This window comes from Mustela lutreola, chromosome 3 (assembly GCF_030435805.1).
Source record: "Mustela lutreola isolate mMusLut2 chromosome 3, mMusLut2.pri, whole genome shotgun sequence".
In the NCBI taxonomy this organism is placed as follows: Eukaryota; Metazoa; Chordata; class Mammalia; order Carnivora; family Mustelidae; genus Mustela; species Mustela lutreola.
The window spans coordinates 199,103,950-199,121,537 of NC_081292.1; the positions used below are offsets into that span (position 1 = coordinate 199,103,950).

Here is a 17,588-nt window from a genome sequence, read left to right on the forward strand (position 1 = left end):
TGCGATTTTATTGCTAGGGATACTGACATGGAACTTTAGGGCAGTGGTTGTTAAGATTTAGTGAGGTAGAGATCTCCCTTAGTACTTGTTACAAATGCAGATTCTCAGACAACACCTCCGGGAATTCTGATTCAGCAGTGGGCCCAGGATCCTACCTGCCAGGTGGTTCTGCTGGGGTGAAGATGGATGGCTAAAGAAGCTCTACTGCTTAAGATGAAAAACTGATTTTTTGATGAGTCAGTGAATGTTTTGTTAAAATAGTGATTAAGTACAGGCTGACTACAACTCACCCCCTCTCTAAATCATAGTGAAGATTCAGCCTGGATGAAATATTATAAATTGAGAATCTAAAGTAGAGATCGCTGTGCACAGTGTAGTAAATTAGTCTTATTCTTGAAAATAAGGGGGTTTATATTATAGCCTAATGGAAATAATGACCTTAGAATGAAGGGAAAGCATTATTCTGTTGGGTGCATAAGAATTTTAAATGGAAGGCAAGCATGCAAATGAGCATGGGTTCATTAACCTAGAGCTGAAAATATTTTGTGTCTCAGAGAACTGGTATGTGGGCTATTGGTTCATTTCATCATTCATCCAACAAAAATTCATTGAGAAATATGAATAGCAGGGTTTTCTTTTTTTTAGGGTTCTGAAAAGCTGTCTTATTGGTGGAAATCACTGCACACTGGAAAGATCTGAAATTCTCAAAGATGGCTTGGATATATTTGCACATTAGCTGTACAGATCTGTCTCCAAATATAGTAAAACTCTGAGGCGCTTTCAGAAGAAAGCTGGTGGAAGTTATTCATCTACAACAGAGTTAGGCTCATCTTAACCACAAATCCTGGTATTTCTAGCAACAGAATAATGGGGGTTCTTTCCTGGATAGAGCGATTTCCCTCTAACATTATGGCCAGAAGTACCATCAGTTCTCTATCTTTCTGGAATCTACTTATAAACTTCAACAGACTGCAGCAGACTCAGATTTGATTCCTATCTCTGTCCAATAAGGTAGCCACTAGCTACACTAAACACTTGAAATATGGCTTGACTAAATTGAGATGTGCTGTAAGTGTAAAATATACACTGAGATTTGAAGTCTTAGTACAAAAAAAAGAATTAAAAATATTACTTTGATAATTTAAAAAATACTGATATGTCAAAATAATATTTTGTGTGTATTAAGTTGGAAAAAATATATTAACCAATCTAATTCATCTGTTTCTTTTTACTTTTTTAATGTGGCTACTAGGAATGTTATTTATTTATTTATTTTGCTACTAGAAATTTTAAAATTATACATGTAGCTCACATTATATTTCTACTGGGTAGCACTACTATAAATCAGAAGGAGCATGAGATTATTGATCTAAAATCTGCCATCACTACTAATTTATGTTCTAGACTAAAAGAGTACTGACTTTAGTGAAACCTTAAAATAGCCACTGCATTTCTACATGAGAAAAGCGGTGACAGAGTTATGTATGTCTTGTTCAACACTATGTGCTTGGTGCCTATTAAGTACATGGTGACTACTGAACGAATGAATGAACGAATGAATGAATGAATGAATCAGCATTACTTTGGTACTTTCCACACTGGGGGCCTTCTTGTTATAGGGAGTCTAGTTTGATATGCGTCTCTGGCTGTGTCTTTATCCAATATTCATCAAATACTTGAATCAAAGTAGTTATATCTTGGACACACCTCATCTGCTCACATTTCAATAAATACTATATACATTTTAATTTATATACATTTTAATTTAATCCTAAAATGGCTCCTACAAGGGTAAATGTTTTTGAATTTAACTATTACCTGAGCCTTCCCTTTATTAAAAATACTTATCAAATCCCAACATCGATGGTATATATCTTCCTGAGTACCATTCTGATTTCTAACTCAATAGATACATAAGGAGTGCCCAGTTAAGTGCTAACCCTGGCTTACTCATAGGAGATAAATGGGACAGGCTCACTGCCCTTAACAACTAATATGTAAAATGTGAAAAAGTAACAGACCATAGCAGTAAATCTGAGTTCACCTTTCCCCACTGAATTATGCTGGCACCTTTGTTGAAAATCAATTGACTATATATGTGTGGTCTATTTTTGGACTGCATTCTATTCCACTGATGTAGTTATCTATCCTCCCCTCTAACACCACACTTTTTTACTGCAACTACATAATGAGTCTTAATATCAGACAATGCATGTCCTCCAACTTTGCTGTTCTTTTTCAGGATTGTTTTGGCTAACTTAGGTCCTTTGCATTTCAATGTAAATTGAAGAATCAGCTCATTTTTACAAAAAGAATCAGTGTATTTCTAAAGAAAATTTGATGGGATTTTGATTGGGCTCGAGTTGAATCTCTAATTTGATTTGGAAATATTTAGTATCTTAACAATATTGCATACTTTGATCTTCGAACATGATACATCATGCCATTTATTTAGCTACTCTTTAATTGGCCTCAGCACTGTTTTACAGTTCATAGTGTCTTAGGCATCTTTAGTTAAATTTATTCCTGGGTATTTTAGATGTCGTAGTCTATTGTATATAATGTTTTTAAAACTTCATTTGCCAATTGTTGGCTGCTAGAATGTAGATATACAACTGCCTTTTTATATACTTAGCTACCTTGCTAATTTTCTTTTTTTTTTTTTTGTCTTTGTAGGTTTTTAAATTTTTTCAATGTAGGCAATAATGGCGTCTGTAAATACAGTTTAGCATCTTTCTTTCCAGTCTTTCCTTGCCTTATTAAACTGGTTAGGAACCCTAGTACAATGCAGAATAATACAATCTTGATCTTAGGCAAACTGTATCCAATACTTATTATTAAATATGATATTAATGGTACAGCAGGTTTTTTATATGTTTATTTGGAAATTCTCTGTATTCCTAGTTTTCTGGGAGTTTTTCTTATTTTGCCAAGTAATTTTATTTGGCCTCACTTATTGAGATGATCATATTTTATTAGCATAGCAAATTACATTAATTGGTTTTGACCTGTTAAGCCAAAGTTGCATTCTTGGGAAAAAGCACATTCGGTCATAGTGCATTATCTTTTTATAAAAAGATAGAATTGCTTACTCCAACCTGCTAATATTTTGTGGAATATTCTGCTTCTTCAATCATGAGTGATATTGTTCTGCTTCTAATGACTAATCTTTCTCTTCACTGTAGGTCATATTTGATTGCGTCTTGTGTGGATTTATTTTACACAGCAAAACAGAAACTGTGGTGGTTGTTTTTTGCTAACAGTACCAAAAAAACCAAAATCTTCATCTTGGGAGAAATAAAGGACTAGGATTCAGAGATTTTCATAATATATATATAGTCATGTATGTGTTCAGACTTGAAAGTTTCTGAAAACTCTTTTTCTTGTTAGATTTTACTTTCCAGTGAAAGCTTCATGTATTTATAACCAGACTGAAGGAAGTATACATGGAATTCAAATCTAAGTTTAAGAAATGTGTTATATATAAGAGCAGGTCTAAAAAAATAATTTTAACCCATTAAGTTCCTATTATACACAGTAAAACACCAACTCCTATACATAGTAAAACAGTTGCCTGATGATTAATATGGTATTATGAAGAAAACTGGCAAGGAGGGGCACCTGGGTGGCTCAGTGAGTTGGGCCTCTGCCTTCAGCTAGGGTCATGATCCCAGGGTCCTGGGATCTAGCCCCAAATCGGGCTCTCTGCTCTGTGGGGAGCCTGCTTCCCCCTCTCTCTCTGCCTTCCTTTTTGCCTACTTGTGATCTTCAAAAAAAGTTAAAAAAAAAAAAGAAAAAAAAAACCGGAAAGGAAACAAAGTCTAATTTTGTTATAAAATTCTGCCTAAAATTGCTAATGTCTGTGTTACTAAAAACGTGTTACATTCACTTAAAAGTAATTAAGTCAATATGTTAGTGTTTAATGATACCTGATAATAATAATGGTTCTTTGATCATAATCTTAGTGTTCTTAAGTACTCACAAAAAGAGAAATGCAAATGGAAATGAAACATCTTCAAGTATGCCATTGCCCTACTAACCAGTTTTACAAATAGAAACAATGTGATAAGCACAATCTTTCTGGACAGCAATATATTAAGAATTTCAGAAATATTCATACTCTTTGAACCTTAAAATACCATTTCTAAGAAAATGTGCCAAGGAAATCATAGTTGTTTATAAAGATTTATACATGGGAAATGTTCACTAGAGCATTATTTACAAGAGCAAACAAACGGAAACAATCCACATGGACAACAGTTTGGAAATAATTAAAAATACGTCAAATTCATAAAAACACAAGGTGGCCATTAAAATCATGTTTTTAAAGAAACGAGGTAATGTTTATAATGTCACCTTAAGTAAAAAGAATACAAAAGTTCACATGCTATTTAATAGGATATTTGCTTTTAAAAGTCCCATACATCTGTGCAGTTAAGAAATTCTGAAATTAAATTTAACAGTGGTTGTTTTGGGGAGGGAGGATTTTTAATCTCTTAAGACTTGCTTCATTTTTCAAATTTCTTCATTAGTATAAATTTCTTTTAAAATAAGAAATACAAAGTTCATAATTGTCCTTAAAAAGCAGCACAGTGACTTAACAAAATTTAACCTACACTTCTTTACATATTCTATCACTAATACTTCAACAGAAAAAGGCTTGTTTGAGCACCTCTAATGTCCAGTTACTGTTTTAGGCCCCAGAACTACAAGGGTGATCAAAGACAGATGTGCTCTCAGTCTTTCCAGAACTTTCTGGGTGTTACGAAGACATATAAATCAAATGGCCACACAAACAAATGTGGAATTACGACTGTGATAAGTGTTATGAAAGAGAAGTGCCTAGTGTTCTGAAATCTGTCACTGGCGTAGCTGACTTCACGCTAGTAATTCCCCAGCCATCCCCTCCGTCACTTGAAAGTCCATGAACTAACAGATCAGGTAAGGAGACCAATCAGTGCAGTCCAGCAAAGAAGGCTTTTGAGGCAGGAGGAAGCATCGTGTGCCAGTTACCAAGTTACTGTCTCTTGGTTCAAATCTCCCCTTCTTTGCCTCACTTTGTGCTGCTGGAGCTGGTGGCCCTGTTTTGGGTGCTGGCAGAATGTTAGCTTTAGCGGGGGAGGGCCGTGAGGTGACCATGCAGGGCTAAAAGGGCAGGCGTACCCCTCTCTTCCACGTCTGGGTCTTTGTTATGCTTGTTCGTCATAGGAGCTCCCAGCCGCACCCTGGCCGCCTTCTCCAGTTGCTCCAGTCCCGTGACTCTGAGCAGTGCCAGTCTGCCTACGCCCTCTGGCAATGGTAACTGTCTACAGAACAGCCTGGTTCTGGCTCCACAAGGTTTTGTTGTTTGGTCACCACAAGGCTGTGTGTTCCTCTGAGGGCCATATACCTTTGATGGGATCAGAATCTCAGTCTTGGACTGGACGGCTCTTGATTGTCCAACCTTCCTGGAGACAGTAACTGCTCTCTTGCGTGTCTGGATCCCTCAGAGTCCTCACTTATCCCTTTTAGTAATTAACCACCTCCTGGTGTTTCTAGTGCTTTAGTAATTCTCTGTATTACCTTCCTCCCATTCAAATAAACTGTGGCTTCTGTCTCCAGACTTGAACCTGACTGATTCACGCAGCCAGAATGAGGGACTGCGAGAGGACCAGGATGGCTGAGTAGAGACAGTGAGAAAGAGTAGGTCATATAACGAGGCTGGAGCGACACACAGGAGCCAGATCATGCGGAACCTGCAGGCCACGGTGAGACTTTTGATTTTTATCTTAAGAGTTCAGAGTTGTGGTTTTGAAAAGATTTCAGGATACGGACTGACTTAGAGGGGAACCATGCAAATGCTAGGAAACTGATCAGTGGACGCCTAAAGCAACACAAGCAAGAGAGGATGATGGCTTTGGTGGGAAGGCGCAGGTAGAGACAGTGAGAAATGGATGAATTCTAGGAATATTTGGAAAAGAAAATCAACAGGACTTGTTGATGGATTGGATGTGGAAGGTGAGAGAGGAGAAGATGTCAGGACTGATGCCTAGATTGCTGGCTGGCACATTAAATAGAGAGGACACGAAGATCAGGAACACTGTAAGAAAGCCGAGACTGGGACGGAGATCATAAGTTTGCTTTAAGCACGTTGTTGAAGTGCTTTAAACTGTTAGAGTGAAAATGTCAAGTTTAAGAGCCTGGAAGACAGAGGGTTGCCTGGACTGGGAAGACGAACTTGTGAGCCAGCTTACATAATTAAAACTCGGGCACGGTTGAAACGATCTAAGAAGATGGTATGGTTTTCTATGAGGAAGGACTTGGAACCAACCAAGCCTTGTCAAGCTCTACCGGTTAACAGCCAAGTAGAGAACAGTGACCTCAAAGGAAACAGAGGAGCAATGAAGATGGAGGGGAAATCAGGAGTGTCATGTCCCAGGCACCGAAAAGACGACACAGAGTAGTTACGGACAAAGTGATCAACAGCACTGAATGTTGCAGAAGGAAAAAAAGATGAAGGATTGAAAATGCCTGCTAGACTCAATACAGGGAAGCCATATTGATTCCCTTAGTGGGAGCAATGTCTTCGGCGAGACGGGGCTGTAAGGCACAATGAGTAGGCTGATAACCAAGAGGTAGAAGTGAAGACCTGGAGATAGTGAGTAAAGATAAGTCTTTCAAATGTTGCAGAATGATGTTCTAGTGATGATGCCCCAAGAAAATTCTTCACAGGACAGTGATGGGTGCCCCTGGATCTGCATGTTCCACCATTCTTCTGTCACTGCTCGACAGAGGAATGAGCAGAGAGTCAGAGGAACCCGTAACTTTGAAACGGAGACCCGGACACACAGGTTTATTTCGAAGACACAGTGTCAGTCAGTTCTGCCTTCTCGTAACTTCTTTATCAAAGACAGATGGACTTTATTATTTCAAATCCTATGAAACTTCATCAATTCAGTGGGCAAAAGGCTCGTAACTTTTCAGATTGGAAAAGAAACCTTTTGGTTTTATTTATGTGAACTTTCAAGGTCTCATATGTCATTAATACATTTACAGGTTTATTTATATTTACAGATAATAGATAATAGGGGTGCTGGGGTGGCTCACTGGGTTCAGTGTCTGCCTTCGGCTCGGGTCATGACCCTGGGATCCTGGGATCGAGCCCCCCATCAGGCTCCCTGCTTGGCGGGGCGTTTGCTTCTCCTCCTCCCTCTGTCCCTCTTTTCTTTCATGCTCTTTTTCTCAAAAAGATAAATACAATTTTAAAGAAAAAGATAATAGATAATAAAGTCAATGCGCTAAGCTGTCAATGGCACAGGTGGATGGGTTCCCTTCATTTATTTCACTGCAAAACAGGTTCAATTCTCATTGCATCGGGATAGAGCCATTTAAATCTTTGTTCGAAAATTTTTTTAAAAATTGGCTTTTCAGGAGGCCTTTTGTTCTTTGCAAGGAGTGCATTCCACTCAGTAAGGGCTGCTTGTAAGGGAAATCCCCTAACAAAGTACGGAGGGGAAGTTAGGAAGGTATCAGCTCTTGAGGGAGGAGTCGTTTTTTGTTTCTGCTGCAGGCTTGCAGCAAAAGGCGTATGCAAATGAGAAGGGAATGGAGACAGCTCTGGATTTCACTCTACCCAGGTGACAGAAAAATACCCGAGGGGTTTTGCATTTCCTGTGCCCCGGTGTCTTTCTGCTGCTTCGTTACCCAGAGAAAGGAAGGAGCGGTCCCAGTCCCGGAAGATGCGGTCGGTCGCAGGCCTCCCCTGGCTACTAGAACAGCTTGGACACGGTGCTGCTGGGAGCCTAGGGGGGCGCTGAATAGCTCCCAACTAGACCAGGAGCTAACCTTACGTATTCAGATGCTAAGATAATAATTAAGGAGGGGTGACAGTCACGATAATCCTGCTTTAAAGTGTAAACTTTCCAAAATGCCTGTTCTTACAACAGGACCCAAGATCAGCTGTATAGATTAATAAAGTGCGGCATCTTTAATTTAAAAAAAAAGGGTAAAAACCTATGATTATAAAAGTCTGCGAGGGTTTCAGCTCAAGTCCTTAATTAAGGTTTAAATAAAACATGGGCTGCTCAGGCCACGGCAAGCTGGCGTGAGAGAACGCGCTTCGGGGCGTCTGGGCCTCGGCCCCCATGTCTCCTCTTCAATGACTCGCCTGACATTATGGCTTTCTCTCACATCGCCCTGCACGCCCTCGACCCCTGGCCTGGTCTCTCTCCTGTTCACTGTCCCCATGGCTTTTATGACAATCCAGAATTCTCTCGGTAACTTGGCTGTGTTCTGGTTTATCAGGTATCTCTTCTCCTCCCTTCAAACATGTACACAAACCCCACGAAGGCAGAGACCGTGTTGTCCTGTTCACTTCCTCTAGAAGAATTCCTGACCCACGGCAGGGCGCTTAAAAAGGCTCACAAGGCAGATAAATGATTTGTGGCTTTACCCCGTGCCAGATGCTGTGCGAATCACCACCGCTGCCCACATGCTCTTGTGAAGTGAAGTTCTATTTTCTATTTTGCAGGTGAGGTCACTGAGACGCAGACTGGTTAACCTGTGCGGGGTCACACACCTAGTAAGCGACCAGGCCAAGACTTGAATCCAAACACCCTCAGGGATAAAGCCTGGTTCTTCGCTACAATCTGACACTGCTTCCATTTGAGAGCGGGCTCTGCTGAAATCCTGGAATATACACACTTGGCTTTACTGTTAACGTTCTAGGCAAGCTGCTTTCATCTTGTTGATCTTTTCTAATCCCCTGGTCCAATATAGGGCTTAGAGAAGCCGGGGAGATAATCTTGAGGCTAGGACCAACAGCAGCATTAAAAAAAAAAAAAGAACAAAAAACCTGGTTGAAAATCCTATAGGGAACCTCACAGCGTAAAAATACTGTGAAATAGTCTGGTGAGATGTGTGTGTATGTGTGTGTGTGTGTGTGTTTAACAAGAAGCACAGATGAGAGATAAACAGTCAACTTTTGAAAATAACAGAACCCTTTCTGTCGCATTTGCTTCAGTTCACTCTGAGAATGAGAAAGCAGTTCTGCGCCAGGCCCACAGCAAAACAGAGAATCCGCCTTGTCCCGGCAAAAACGACAGGGCTGCTCCTGGTCTTGGATACAAACCTCCCGGGTTGCGGAGGTCAGTGAACACAGCGTGGAGCCTTCTATTGGAGACAGGTAACAAGTAACAGGGGAGCTTGGGACGCTTCCCGAGATGAGGGGACATAAAGGAAGCAGGCCAGCCAGCAAGACAGGCTATCGCCAAGGAAAGCCCTGCCCCCGAAGTTTCTGTCACTGGAGCCAGCTGGTGGCCCATAATCTTGCTCCTTTCCTATTCAGTGGGAATTGTGTCCAGTGGGAAGAGGGTGACAGAGAAATCCCAAATCCTGTTCAGGCCTACACGGTGATAAGCACTTAAATATCTCAGCAACCGGAGCCTTGGGGAAAGTAGAGCAGGAAGTATACTTAGGAAATTCGAGCCCCTAAAGTCATAATGTGCTTTAGACATTTAGATGGGCCTCGGGATTAAAAATGATCCTTGGCATTACTTTTGGTAAAAATAAATCTTAATCTGCTCCTTGCCTGACTCTGTACTTGGACGCAGAATGATCTTGATTGGATTATGTAAAAGATCTAATTTGAGCTGTTATTAAAAATTCTGAAATACAGGAAAAAAACTACTCCATGGCTTAAAGAAGTAATTTTGTACTAAGTTTAAATCAAGCTCCCAAACTTGCAAGCCACAGGCTGACAGGCAGCGTTGTCCCACACGACAGTGCTATATTTACAGCCCGAAACGATGATGCTTTCGGTGGCGGGTTTTCATGTAGGAAGTCACACCAACACCCCTGGACCACCTGGATACATCTTCGAGCTCACTTCTCCCCTCCCAGAAAATGATTCTGTTTAAAATTTTTTAAAAAGAGAGGGATCTTGAGTGTCAAGGTGTTATAAAAAGATAAAACATGTGTTGCACGTGTTCACAGCCCGCCGCTCAGCTGGGCAGTCGGGGCAAGCTTCCCTGAGCCAGTTTCATTATTGGAGAGATTGATAAACGCTCCGCTGCCAAGCAGCCTGGAGATTTCTTTTCCGCTCATACTTCGAACCCACTCAAGTACAGAATATCATTATATGGCTTTGTTATGATCCCTTTTTCCTAATTTTTCAATTATACATCTTTTTGGAGTCAGGAAGCCCGTGGTTTCAGCGGTAGTTCTCCAATGCATGCATTAAATCGCACAGACCTGAGTCAGGCTTTTGCAAAGCAGTAGGAGTTACCCCAGGGGGTGTGGGTTCTCTTCTTGTCTTCTCAACCCAGGGCGGGGGCGTGGGTAGGGGGCTTCGGCTTCCTCCAGTTCAGTGAGGGGATGGTGTTAAAGGGTCACTGCCCACCTTTCCAGTTCCAAGGCTCTGCTCATAATAGGCTGCAGACCGTCCAAGACCTAACACTCGTCTGTGAAATACCTGGTTCGAGGCCTTGGGATGCACATTTCAAAACCGCACCACTGTCTTTGCGAAGGAAAACCTAACCAGTTACAAACTCACTTTTAAATGTATGATCATAGCACGTGAGCCATTGATGAGTTCATGGTCAACCAGGACTCCCTTCCTTTTGCAAAAATATCTAATGACCTTCCAAGATCATCATTTATTCTTTAACAAGAAAATTGACGTGATGCATGGATTTGTACTGAACCAGCAACATTAACTGGTAATACTGACGTACTTCAACACCTTTGTGCCGAACCTAACAAAACCAAAAGGATCCTGAGATGGCTTTTTGTGCAGTAAAGGAGGCTTCACAGAAAGTTTCATGTGAGAGTCGACAAAAGCCGCCTCATACAGAGAACTCCTCTCGTGCATACTTAACTTTCAAGGCAGCTAACCACTGTGACATGAAGCGCTTCAATATTGAATTTGTCCTAATGCCATATACTTGACAGAGCTACCGAAATTGTTTTAGAAAAGAAGGTATAAATTATAAGTAAATAAACGAATATACGTGCTAGGCTTTTAGTCTGTGATTGATATCAAAATGGCAACTTGAGTAATTAGATTTTGAAAGTAATTCATAGGAAAGCAGTAACAAGCCAGGCTGGGAATCTGCCACCCAATTATTTCATTTCTTTCTCCTGCCCTTACTATAAATCAAAACATTCTCAAAACCGTAGGCCTGGTAAAAACTGAATTTAAGAATTCCTGGAAAATTGAGATTCCAAATGGAAATGAGCTGTTGTTGTTTGTTTGGTTTTAAGGGAGCGCAGTTCTGGGAGGCTCTCCTGATTTACTGCTCGCTGTCTATCGAGATAGGCAATGTGTTTGTGGAAGAAAATCAGTGCTTGTTGAGCAAACTACAAACACCCTAGCGTTGTTACACGGCCCGTGAGTTATTTAATGCTTCCCCACCGGAGCCCCGGTTTGGTGCCTGTCAGCGTGAGATGGTCTGTTTGCCTTTGTCTCTTGCCGGACTCAGTTCTTCCTGGCAGGGCCCCTCTTGATCATTGTTGGCTGATCCGAGAGGATAGTACTGCCCCACAGACCGCAGAGGATGTGGAGTCCTGTCCTTTCTACTTCGTTTTAACCCTCCAAAGCCCTCTACCACCTCGAGGCTACGGATCCTTCAATAACCATGATGCCCACCGAAGCTTTCCCGGATCACTCACAGATGCAGCTAGCCCCTCTCCTCCCCAAACTGTAAACTCGGTCCTCTCTTCGGGAATAACAGAAAGCGACTCCCTCAGGGCCTCAAGCGTATCATATCCTTCCGGGAATTTCCAGGGCAGAACAGCACAGGGCTTAGCCTGGAAAAGGAGTCTGGAGAGTCTCTGAGTCCATCAGTGAAAGATTCTGTAACTAGAAGACGGACTGTAGGGATTACCCGGTGGTGGGGTCCTGGCTAGGGGACCTGCCAGGCGTTTGGAATTAGGAGGCATTTTTAAAAAAATGTGTGGGTGGGGGAGGGGCCTACACCTATAGTTCAGTAACTTACTGTCACAGGAATCCTGCACAATAAAGCATCGCCTCGTGTCCCGATGGGTTTCTCAGGTCCTCTTGGATGCTTTATATATACACACAAAGTAGTTTTTGTACAATCCTCCTATGGATTTCCAGGATTTAATATGGGGTAAATTAAGAAAAAACTGTACTTTACGGTGTGTGGAACTGACCAAAAGCTTTGCACTGTCTGGAAAGTCTCACAGCCAATGACACGTGTGGTCATGGAATCTGACTTGACAACCAGCGTCCCCGCGTCAGCCTGCCTTTGTAGTAGCTGCTTTCGGAGTGATTCTAGGTCTGTATACAAACATGTTTATTTTGTTCTTGCTTCACGTGTCAAATATCAAAAAAAAAAAAAAAAACAAAACAAAACTAGTGTCCACAATGTCCCATTGACCATTGTTTTATTTTAAGTGCAAAGTGATTCATTTTAAGTGGGTGTGAATATCTGACCATTTTATAAAAGTCCTCTAGTTTAGCTGTTCCTGATTTCTTATATTTTTTGCTTTACTGAAGTTCCATTTCTAGATAGACAACATTATCTCTGATTTTTATTTTAGGATTTGTTATAAAAGTGGAGCATTCTGTTAGTGCTGAGACCACTGATCTAGTACATTCTGGGATGGTGTCCTTATTTTACAGAAAGGAAATGGGACACTAGAGATGAAATGATGCACCCAAGGTCATAATTTGATTAAAAAGTAGCCTTTTGTAGATTAATTGAGATATAGCTCTAGCACAAATAATTAACATTCCAGATTCTAATACCCTGGAAGATTACGTTCTCTTGCGTAATACGAAATACCAGCAGTTAAAATAATTTGATCTAACCTTTAATAACATTTGTTGTTATCATCAATTATTCCTCCCTTATCCCAGCAAAGGTTCTTGAAAGAAAATTCTTTTAACTGAGATTTCTGTTTTCCTGATGACCCTAATATAGACTAGAACTATGTTCTTTGGCCAAAATTATCCTTTGATTTAGTGCAGGGCTACACTGAGCTTTCTCCTTCGGCCCCTAACACCCCCCGACCCTGTTCCCGCAGAAGACGTTTGAGTCCTTGTTGGAAGGAAGCCCTTTCTCTTCCAACAGTATCATAGCGGCCACCACTGCCTCTGTGGCTTCCCTCTGCCTCCTTCTCTTCTGTGTCTTCCTAAGCAACTTTATATAAGAATTACTGACCTGTGACCCCGCGGAGTGCCTTTGAAGGTTCCTCGAGTATCGAGATCTTTTTCTCACGAGGGACAAGGACTGGCTTTTCGCTGGCGGAATCTGTGGACGAGCTGTCTTTCTCACAGCCACTCACGTGGCCGTTTTGTATCTGGGGCGGCAGCGGCTGCGGGGGCCCGGCCTCGGGCCTCTCTGCCTTGTCCTTCGTAGCATCTTTATTGCCTTGATGCTGCTTGGACTTGCTTCTTTTTCTTTTGTTGTTCTAGAACGAGAAACAAATGAGAAGTTAATATTATTCTGCTCAGGCCCTTGAGTTAGAAGGTGAACCTGAGAGATCAAAATAAAATGTGTTAACTTATTTGCTCTCTGGCCCTTCTAATCGAATGTGGGGAAACACCTACGTCTTTACTGACCACCCATGTAGACATAAATCTCTTTTTTTCCCCCTCACAGTAAGTTGTGTAAACTTTTAACTCATGGACCCAGTAAACAAAAGAAATTCCCCTAGAAGGGAAAAACAGCAGGGAATGGCGTAAAAGCCGAAATATTATTTGAGCAAACCGAAGCCTGATGTATGTGAAGGGGAATACAGTCGAACCTTGTGAGAACTGCTTTGAAATAGCCTGAATTGAGACGGCGCGCCACTGGAGAAGCGCTCCCGTTCCTTACAGAGATGATGGCGCCAGGTGGGCGGCAAGGAGGACTCTAGGGCGCTGGTGGTCTGAGGGAGGACAGGAGCTCGAGGGGGACAATCAGTACGAAAAAGGCCACAAGGCCTTGCAAAATGAGGAAGTGGAAGGCATGTCCCAAAGTCCAAGTTGGGTCTCTGAGCTAAGCCCGGATCAGCCAGGGGATTCCTGGAAGTGCTGCCCTAGGGCACGGGGCGCAAGGCGGCCATGGGTCCCATGGTCATCCCGGGAGTATTTCAAAGGAGGCACCCAACTGCGATAAAGTCAGGGCAAAATGCTCTGCGTCCACCCTGGGTTTGGACTGCGCAGCTGGAATCCTGGACCTCTCAGGGCTAATCAAACAGCATGACCAGGCCTCACTTTACACCCAATCCTGCATCTTAGGCCATCAAAATCGTTTTGGACCCTGGTGATCACGATAGGGCAGGTTTTGCTGTCCCTCTCCTAAAATGCCCTAATGGTCAATATATAATAACATAGAGGAAATTAAGAAGATGTTCCCAATTCCGTGGAACGCTTTCCTTGACTTCGGTTCTGTACCCACAGGGGGCTCCGTGGAGTTAACATTCAGGCCTGACCCCTCAGCCCAGACCCCTGTCCCCACCCCGCTGCAGCAGGAGCTCCCCGCTGGACACCAGCCTGGCTTTGTTCTCCAGCACATATGAAAGGAAAAAAATAAAAGGGAACAGTTTTCTCTTAATTCTCCTCCCAGCTCCTCTTCTTTCCCTTTGAAACCACAATCACAGCCCCGAGGGAGGGCTCCTCCAGCCCAGAGAAGCCATTCCCAGGATGAAGGGGAGGGCTGGCCGCCCAAATTCCCACCCAGGCTCCGAGTCTGCTGGGCCAGGGAGACCATTTTCTCAATGAGCCTCTAAGATGCGGACTCTACGGCTGCTGCTCCCCGATTCACGTCAGAGAAACTCGATACCTCAACCACACATCCGGCATGTTTCCACAGACGTGTCAATATTGCCTTTCTATCACTTGCGAATCGTCACCTGGCACAGACTTCAGGGAAGCCATGAATGGAGTTAAGCAGAGATTGTCAAAGGGGCTGACTCAAGAAGGTAAAAAAAATAAATAAATAAAAATAAAAGGAAAGAAAAAAATATCTAGTAATTCTTCCTATTTCCATCAATCTAGGGGGTGAAAGAAAGAGGAAGGGTAATTTCAGTCATCTCAAGATTTTAGGAAAGTAATATTGCTTTCTGTTTGCTTACAACCTGTTTTGCAGGCGTGCGATCTTCCCTTGGTGGGGAAGGCTGGGCTGGCCTGTTATATTGTGGGATACCCAAAACACAAGGCCCGACTGCGAAATAACGGGCGTGGGGGGAGCAGCTACTTTGGAAGGAGAATAGGACTTTTTGTGAAAGTCATCCAGCAGGTCGCAGGCCCCAAACAAGGGTGGCACACCATATGGGAGCTGGTGTGCTTCTACAGATGCTCACAGATCAGGCGGGCCCGTGCTGGACCCCGAGGGCCACGGGGTTCCCGGGCACATCTCATGTGCGTCCCGAAGCCCCACTCCTTGTGACTAGCCAGGGGAGCAAAAGGACCCGAAGTGGGCAGAATAAAACCTCCTTATCTGTGCTCTCGAAGAAAGGCTTTTTCCAGAAGGGAAAACAGGTCCCTAACTCACTATGACTTCAAGGTATGTTCTTTCTTCTTCTTTTGTTAAAGATCAAATTTAGAACTCGGCAAAAAAGAAAAAAAAATGTATCTCAGGGTAGCCTTGGACAGATTCTTACATTTGGGAGAGCATGAGAAAATATATTTAGAGCTTTTTAAGTATCTTTAAAACACTCCCTAATTTTTTCCTTTGTGCTATGGAATATGTTCAGGCAAGTTAACGTCTTGAATCCTTTGAATTCCCCGTCTGGGCTCCCCTTAATACTTGAAAAAAGAAGTCGGGGACTTCCACGGCACACCTGGTGGTTCAAAACACTCGAACAGGAAGCAAGGGCATTAGCAGTGAGGCTGGCTGGTAACTGAGGAGAGCCTGCAAATTGCAAACCTTCTGTTTATACATTATCAACCTTTTTGGAAGAGGCATGAAATTGGTAACCTTGTTTAAATGGTAACCACCATGAAGGTTTTGACTAGAGATGTTATTAATTTACAATCGATATTCATCTTACCTTCTTTTTCCCCGTCATATTCCATTCTTTTAGAACTTGGACTGCACTGCCTAGACAAAGACAAAGAACCTTCAACACGGATTCACATAATAAATCACCGCACAAAATTCACCTCTGTCTTTCCATCCTGGCAGCGATTTTTTTTTTTTTTTTTTTGGCTTTTCAATTTGTTTTGATACATCCTACCTTAATAAAAATGCCAGTTTCATTTTTTATTTCCAGATTTTCATTTAATTCACTGCATGATGTTGGTTTTATCAAAGTATTAAAGCCTCACTACATGAAGCTTACCTTTGTATCATTATGTTGTCTTACAGAAAATGAAATATATATCGAGAATGTTCTGTCAGCTGTGTTGCCATAGGTGGAATTAAAATTGTTCTGTTTGATATATGAATCAAAATACCTGTAATCTTCCAGACCAAACATGGGATTTGGAATATTATTAACCAAGTGAATCGAAGCTTCTTGTGTGGCCCTTCCTGCCCTTTCCCTGCCTTTCACCCACTACAGTCCCAGTTTGCAGCTCGGTAAAGAGGAAAGACTGACTATCTGATGTTAGTTTCACGCTTGTCACCTCGCAAAGGTACGGAACGGGCTCTTCCGAAGGCAGGCTTCCACCTGGAAACAAAAAAGTAGTTCGTCGAATGACAAGCTGATTCCAGGTTTTCACTTTCATATGTGAAACTTACGTTCACATACCTATGTGGCCATGCACAGGCTCAGAGAGGAAAAGCCTAACCTGATTAAGTTGTAAAATATTTTAAAAGACTGATCAGCTATGGTCACTGTCTCCACATGGCCTAACGAATTCTCCACTCATTCCAATTGGGCGGGGCGTCATTTCAACACTAAGTTATTGAGTTATTGGTAATGGGTACATGGGTTGTTTTCATATAAATAGGTACTTCTTTTTTTTTTTTTTTAAGATTTTATTTATTTATATGATAGAGATCACAAGGAAGCAGAGAGGCAGGTAGAGAAAGGCGGGGGGGGGGGAGCAGGCTCACTCCTGAGCAGAGAGCCTGATGCAGGGCTTGATCCCAGGATCCTGAGATCATGACCTGAGCCGAAGGCAGAGGCTTAACCCACTGAGCCACCCAGGCGCCCCTAAATAGGTGCTTCTAAAAGAGTAGCTCTTAAATGAATTCTTTTTTTTAAAAAATTTTTTTTAAATTTTATTTATTTGACAGAGAGAGATCACAAGCAGGCAGAGAGAGAGAAGGAAGCAGGCTCCCCGCTGAACAGAGAGCCCGATGCAGGGCTCGATCCCAGGACCCTGAGATCATGACCTGAGCCGAAGGCAGAGGCTTTAACCCACTGAGCCACCCAGGCGCCCCTAAATGTATTCTTTTAACAATTTTAAGCCTTCTCGTACAATCTCATTATACTAATAGTTCTCTACGATGAGTGTGTTGGCTAAACAAAGATGAACTTCAGGCTGGTCTTTATAACAAAATTTCAAATTAGTAGAGTCCCAATTATTGAGTCCACTGTCACTGTTAGATAAGCAGAAGGCCATATTGCTTTGACTAATGTTTAAACAGGCTAATTATTCCTATCTATTCAAAGTTTCCAATTCAATGCCCCTCTTAGGCTTTCTGAGT

The 17,588-nt window shown here is 42.1% G+C and overlaps 1 protein-coding gene and 1 long non-coding RNA gene across 6 annotated transcripts in view; one reads left to right on the forward strand and one right to left on the reverse strand.

Annotated features, from left to right (window-relative positions):
- Nucleotides 1–17,588, reverse strand: part of SPATS2L (spermatogenesis associated serine rich 2 like) — a 167,039-nt gene that overhangs the window by 39,890 nt on the left and 109,561 nt on the right. For all 5 annotated transcript variants that reach the window (XM_059168478.1, XM_059168481.1, XM_059168480.1 and 2 more), the window contains 2 exons: nucleotides 15,982–16,031; nucleotides 13,167–13,416 (listed from right to left, as the gene is read on the reverse strand). In XM_059168478.1, the coding sequence (XP_059024461.1) occupies nucleotides 13,167–13,416; nucleotides 15,982–16,031 (300 nt within the window). The remainder of the gene's footprint in view (nucleotides 1–13,166; nucleotides 13,417–15,981; nucleotides 16,032–17,588) is intronic.
- LOC131827596 (uncharacterized) lies at nucleotides 14,297–16,196 on the forward strand. Its single transcript, XR_009352065.1, has 2 exons — nucleotides 14,297–14,910; nucleotides 15,078–16,196. It is a non-coding gene; the product is annotated as an uncharacterized LOC131827596 (long non-coding RNA).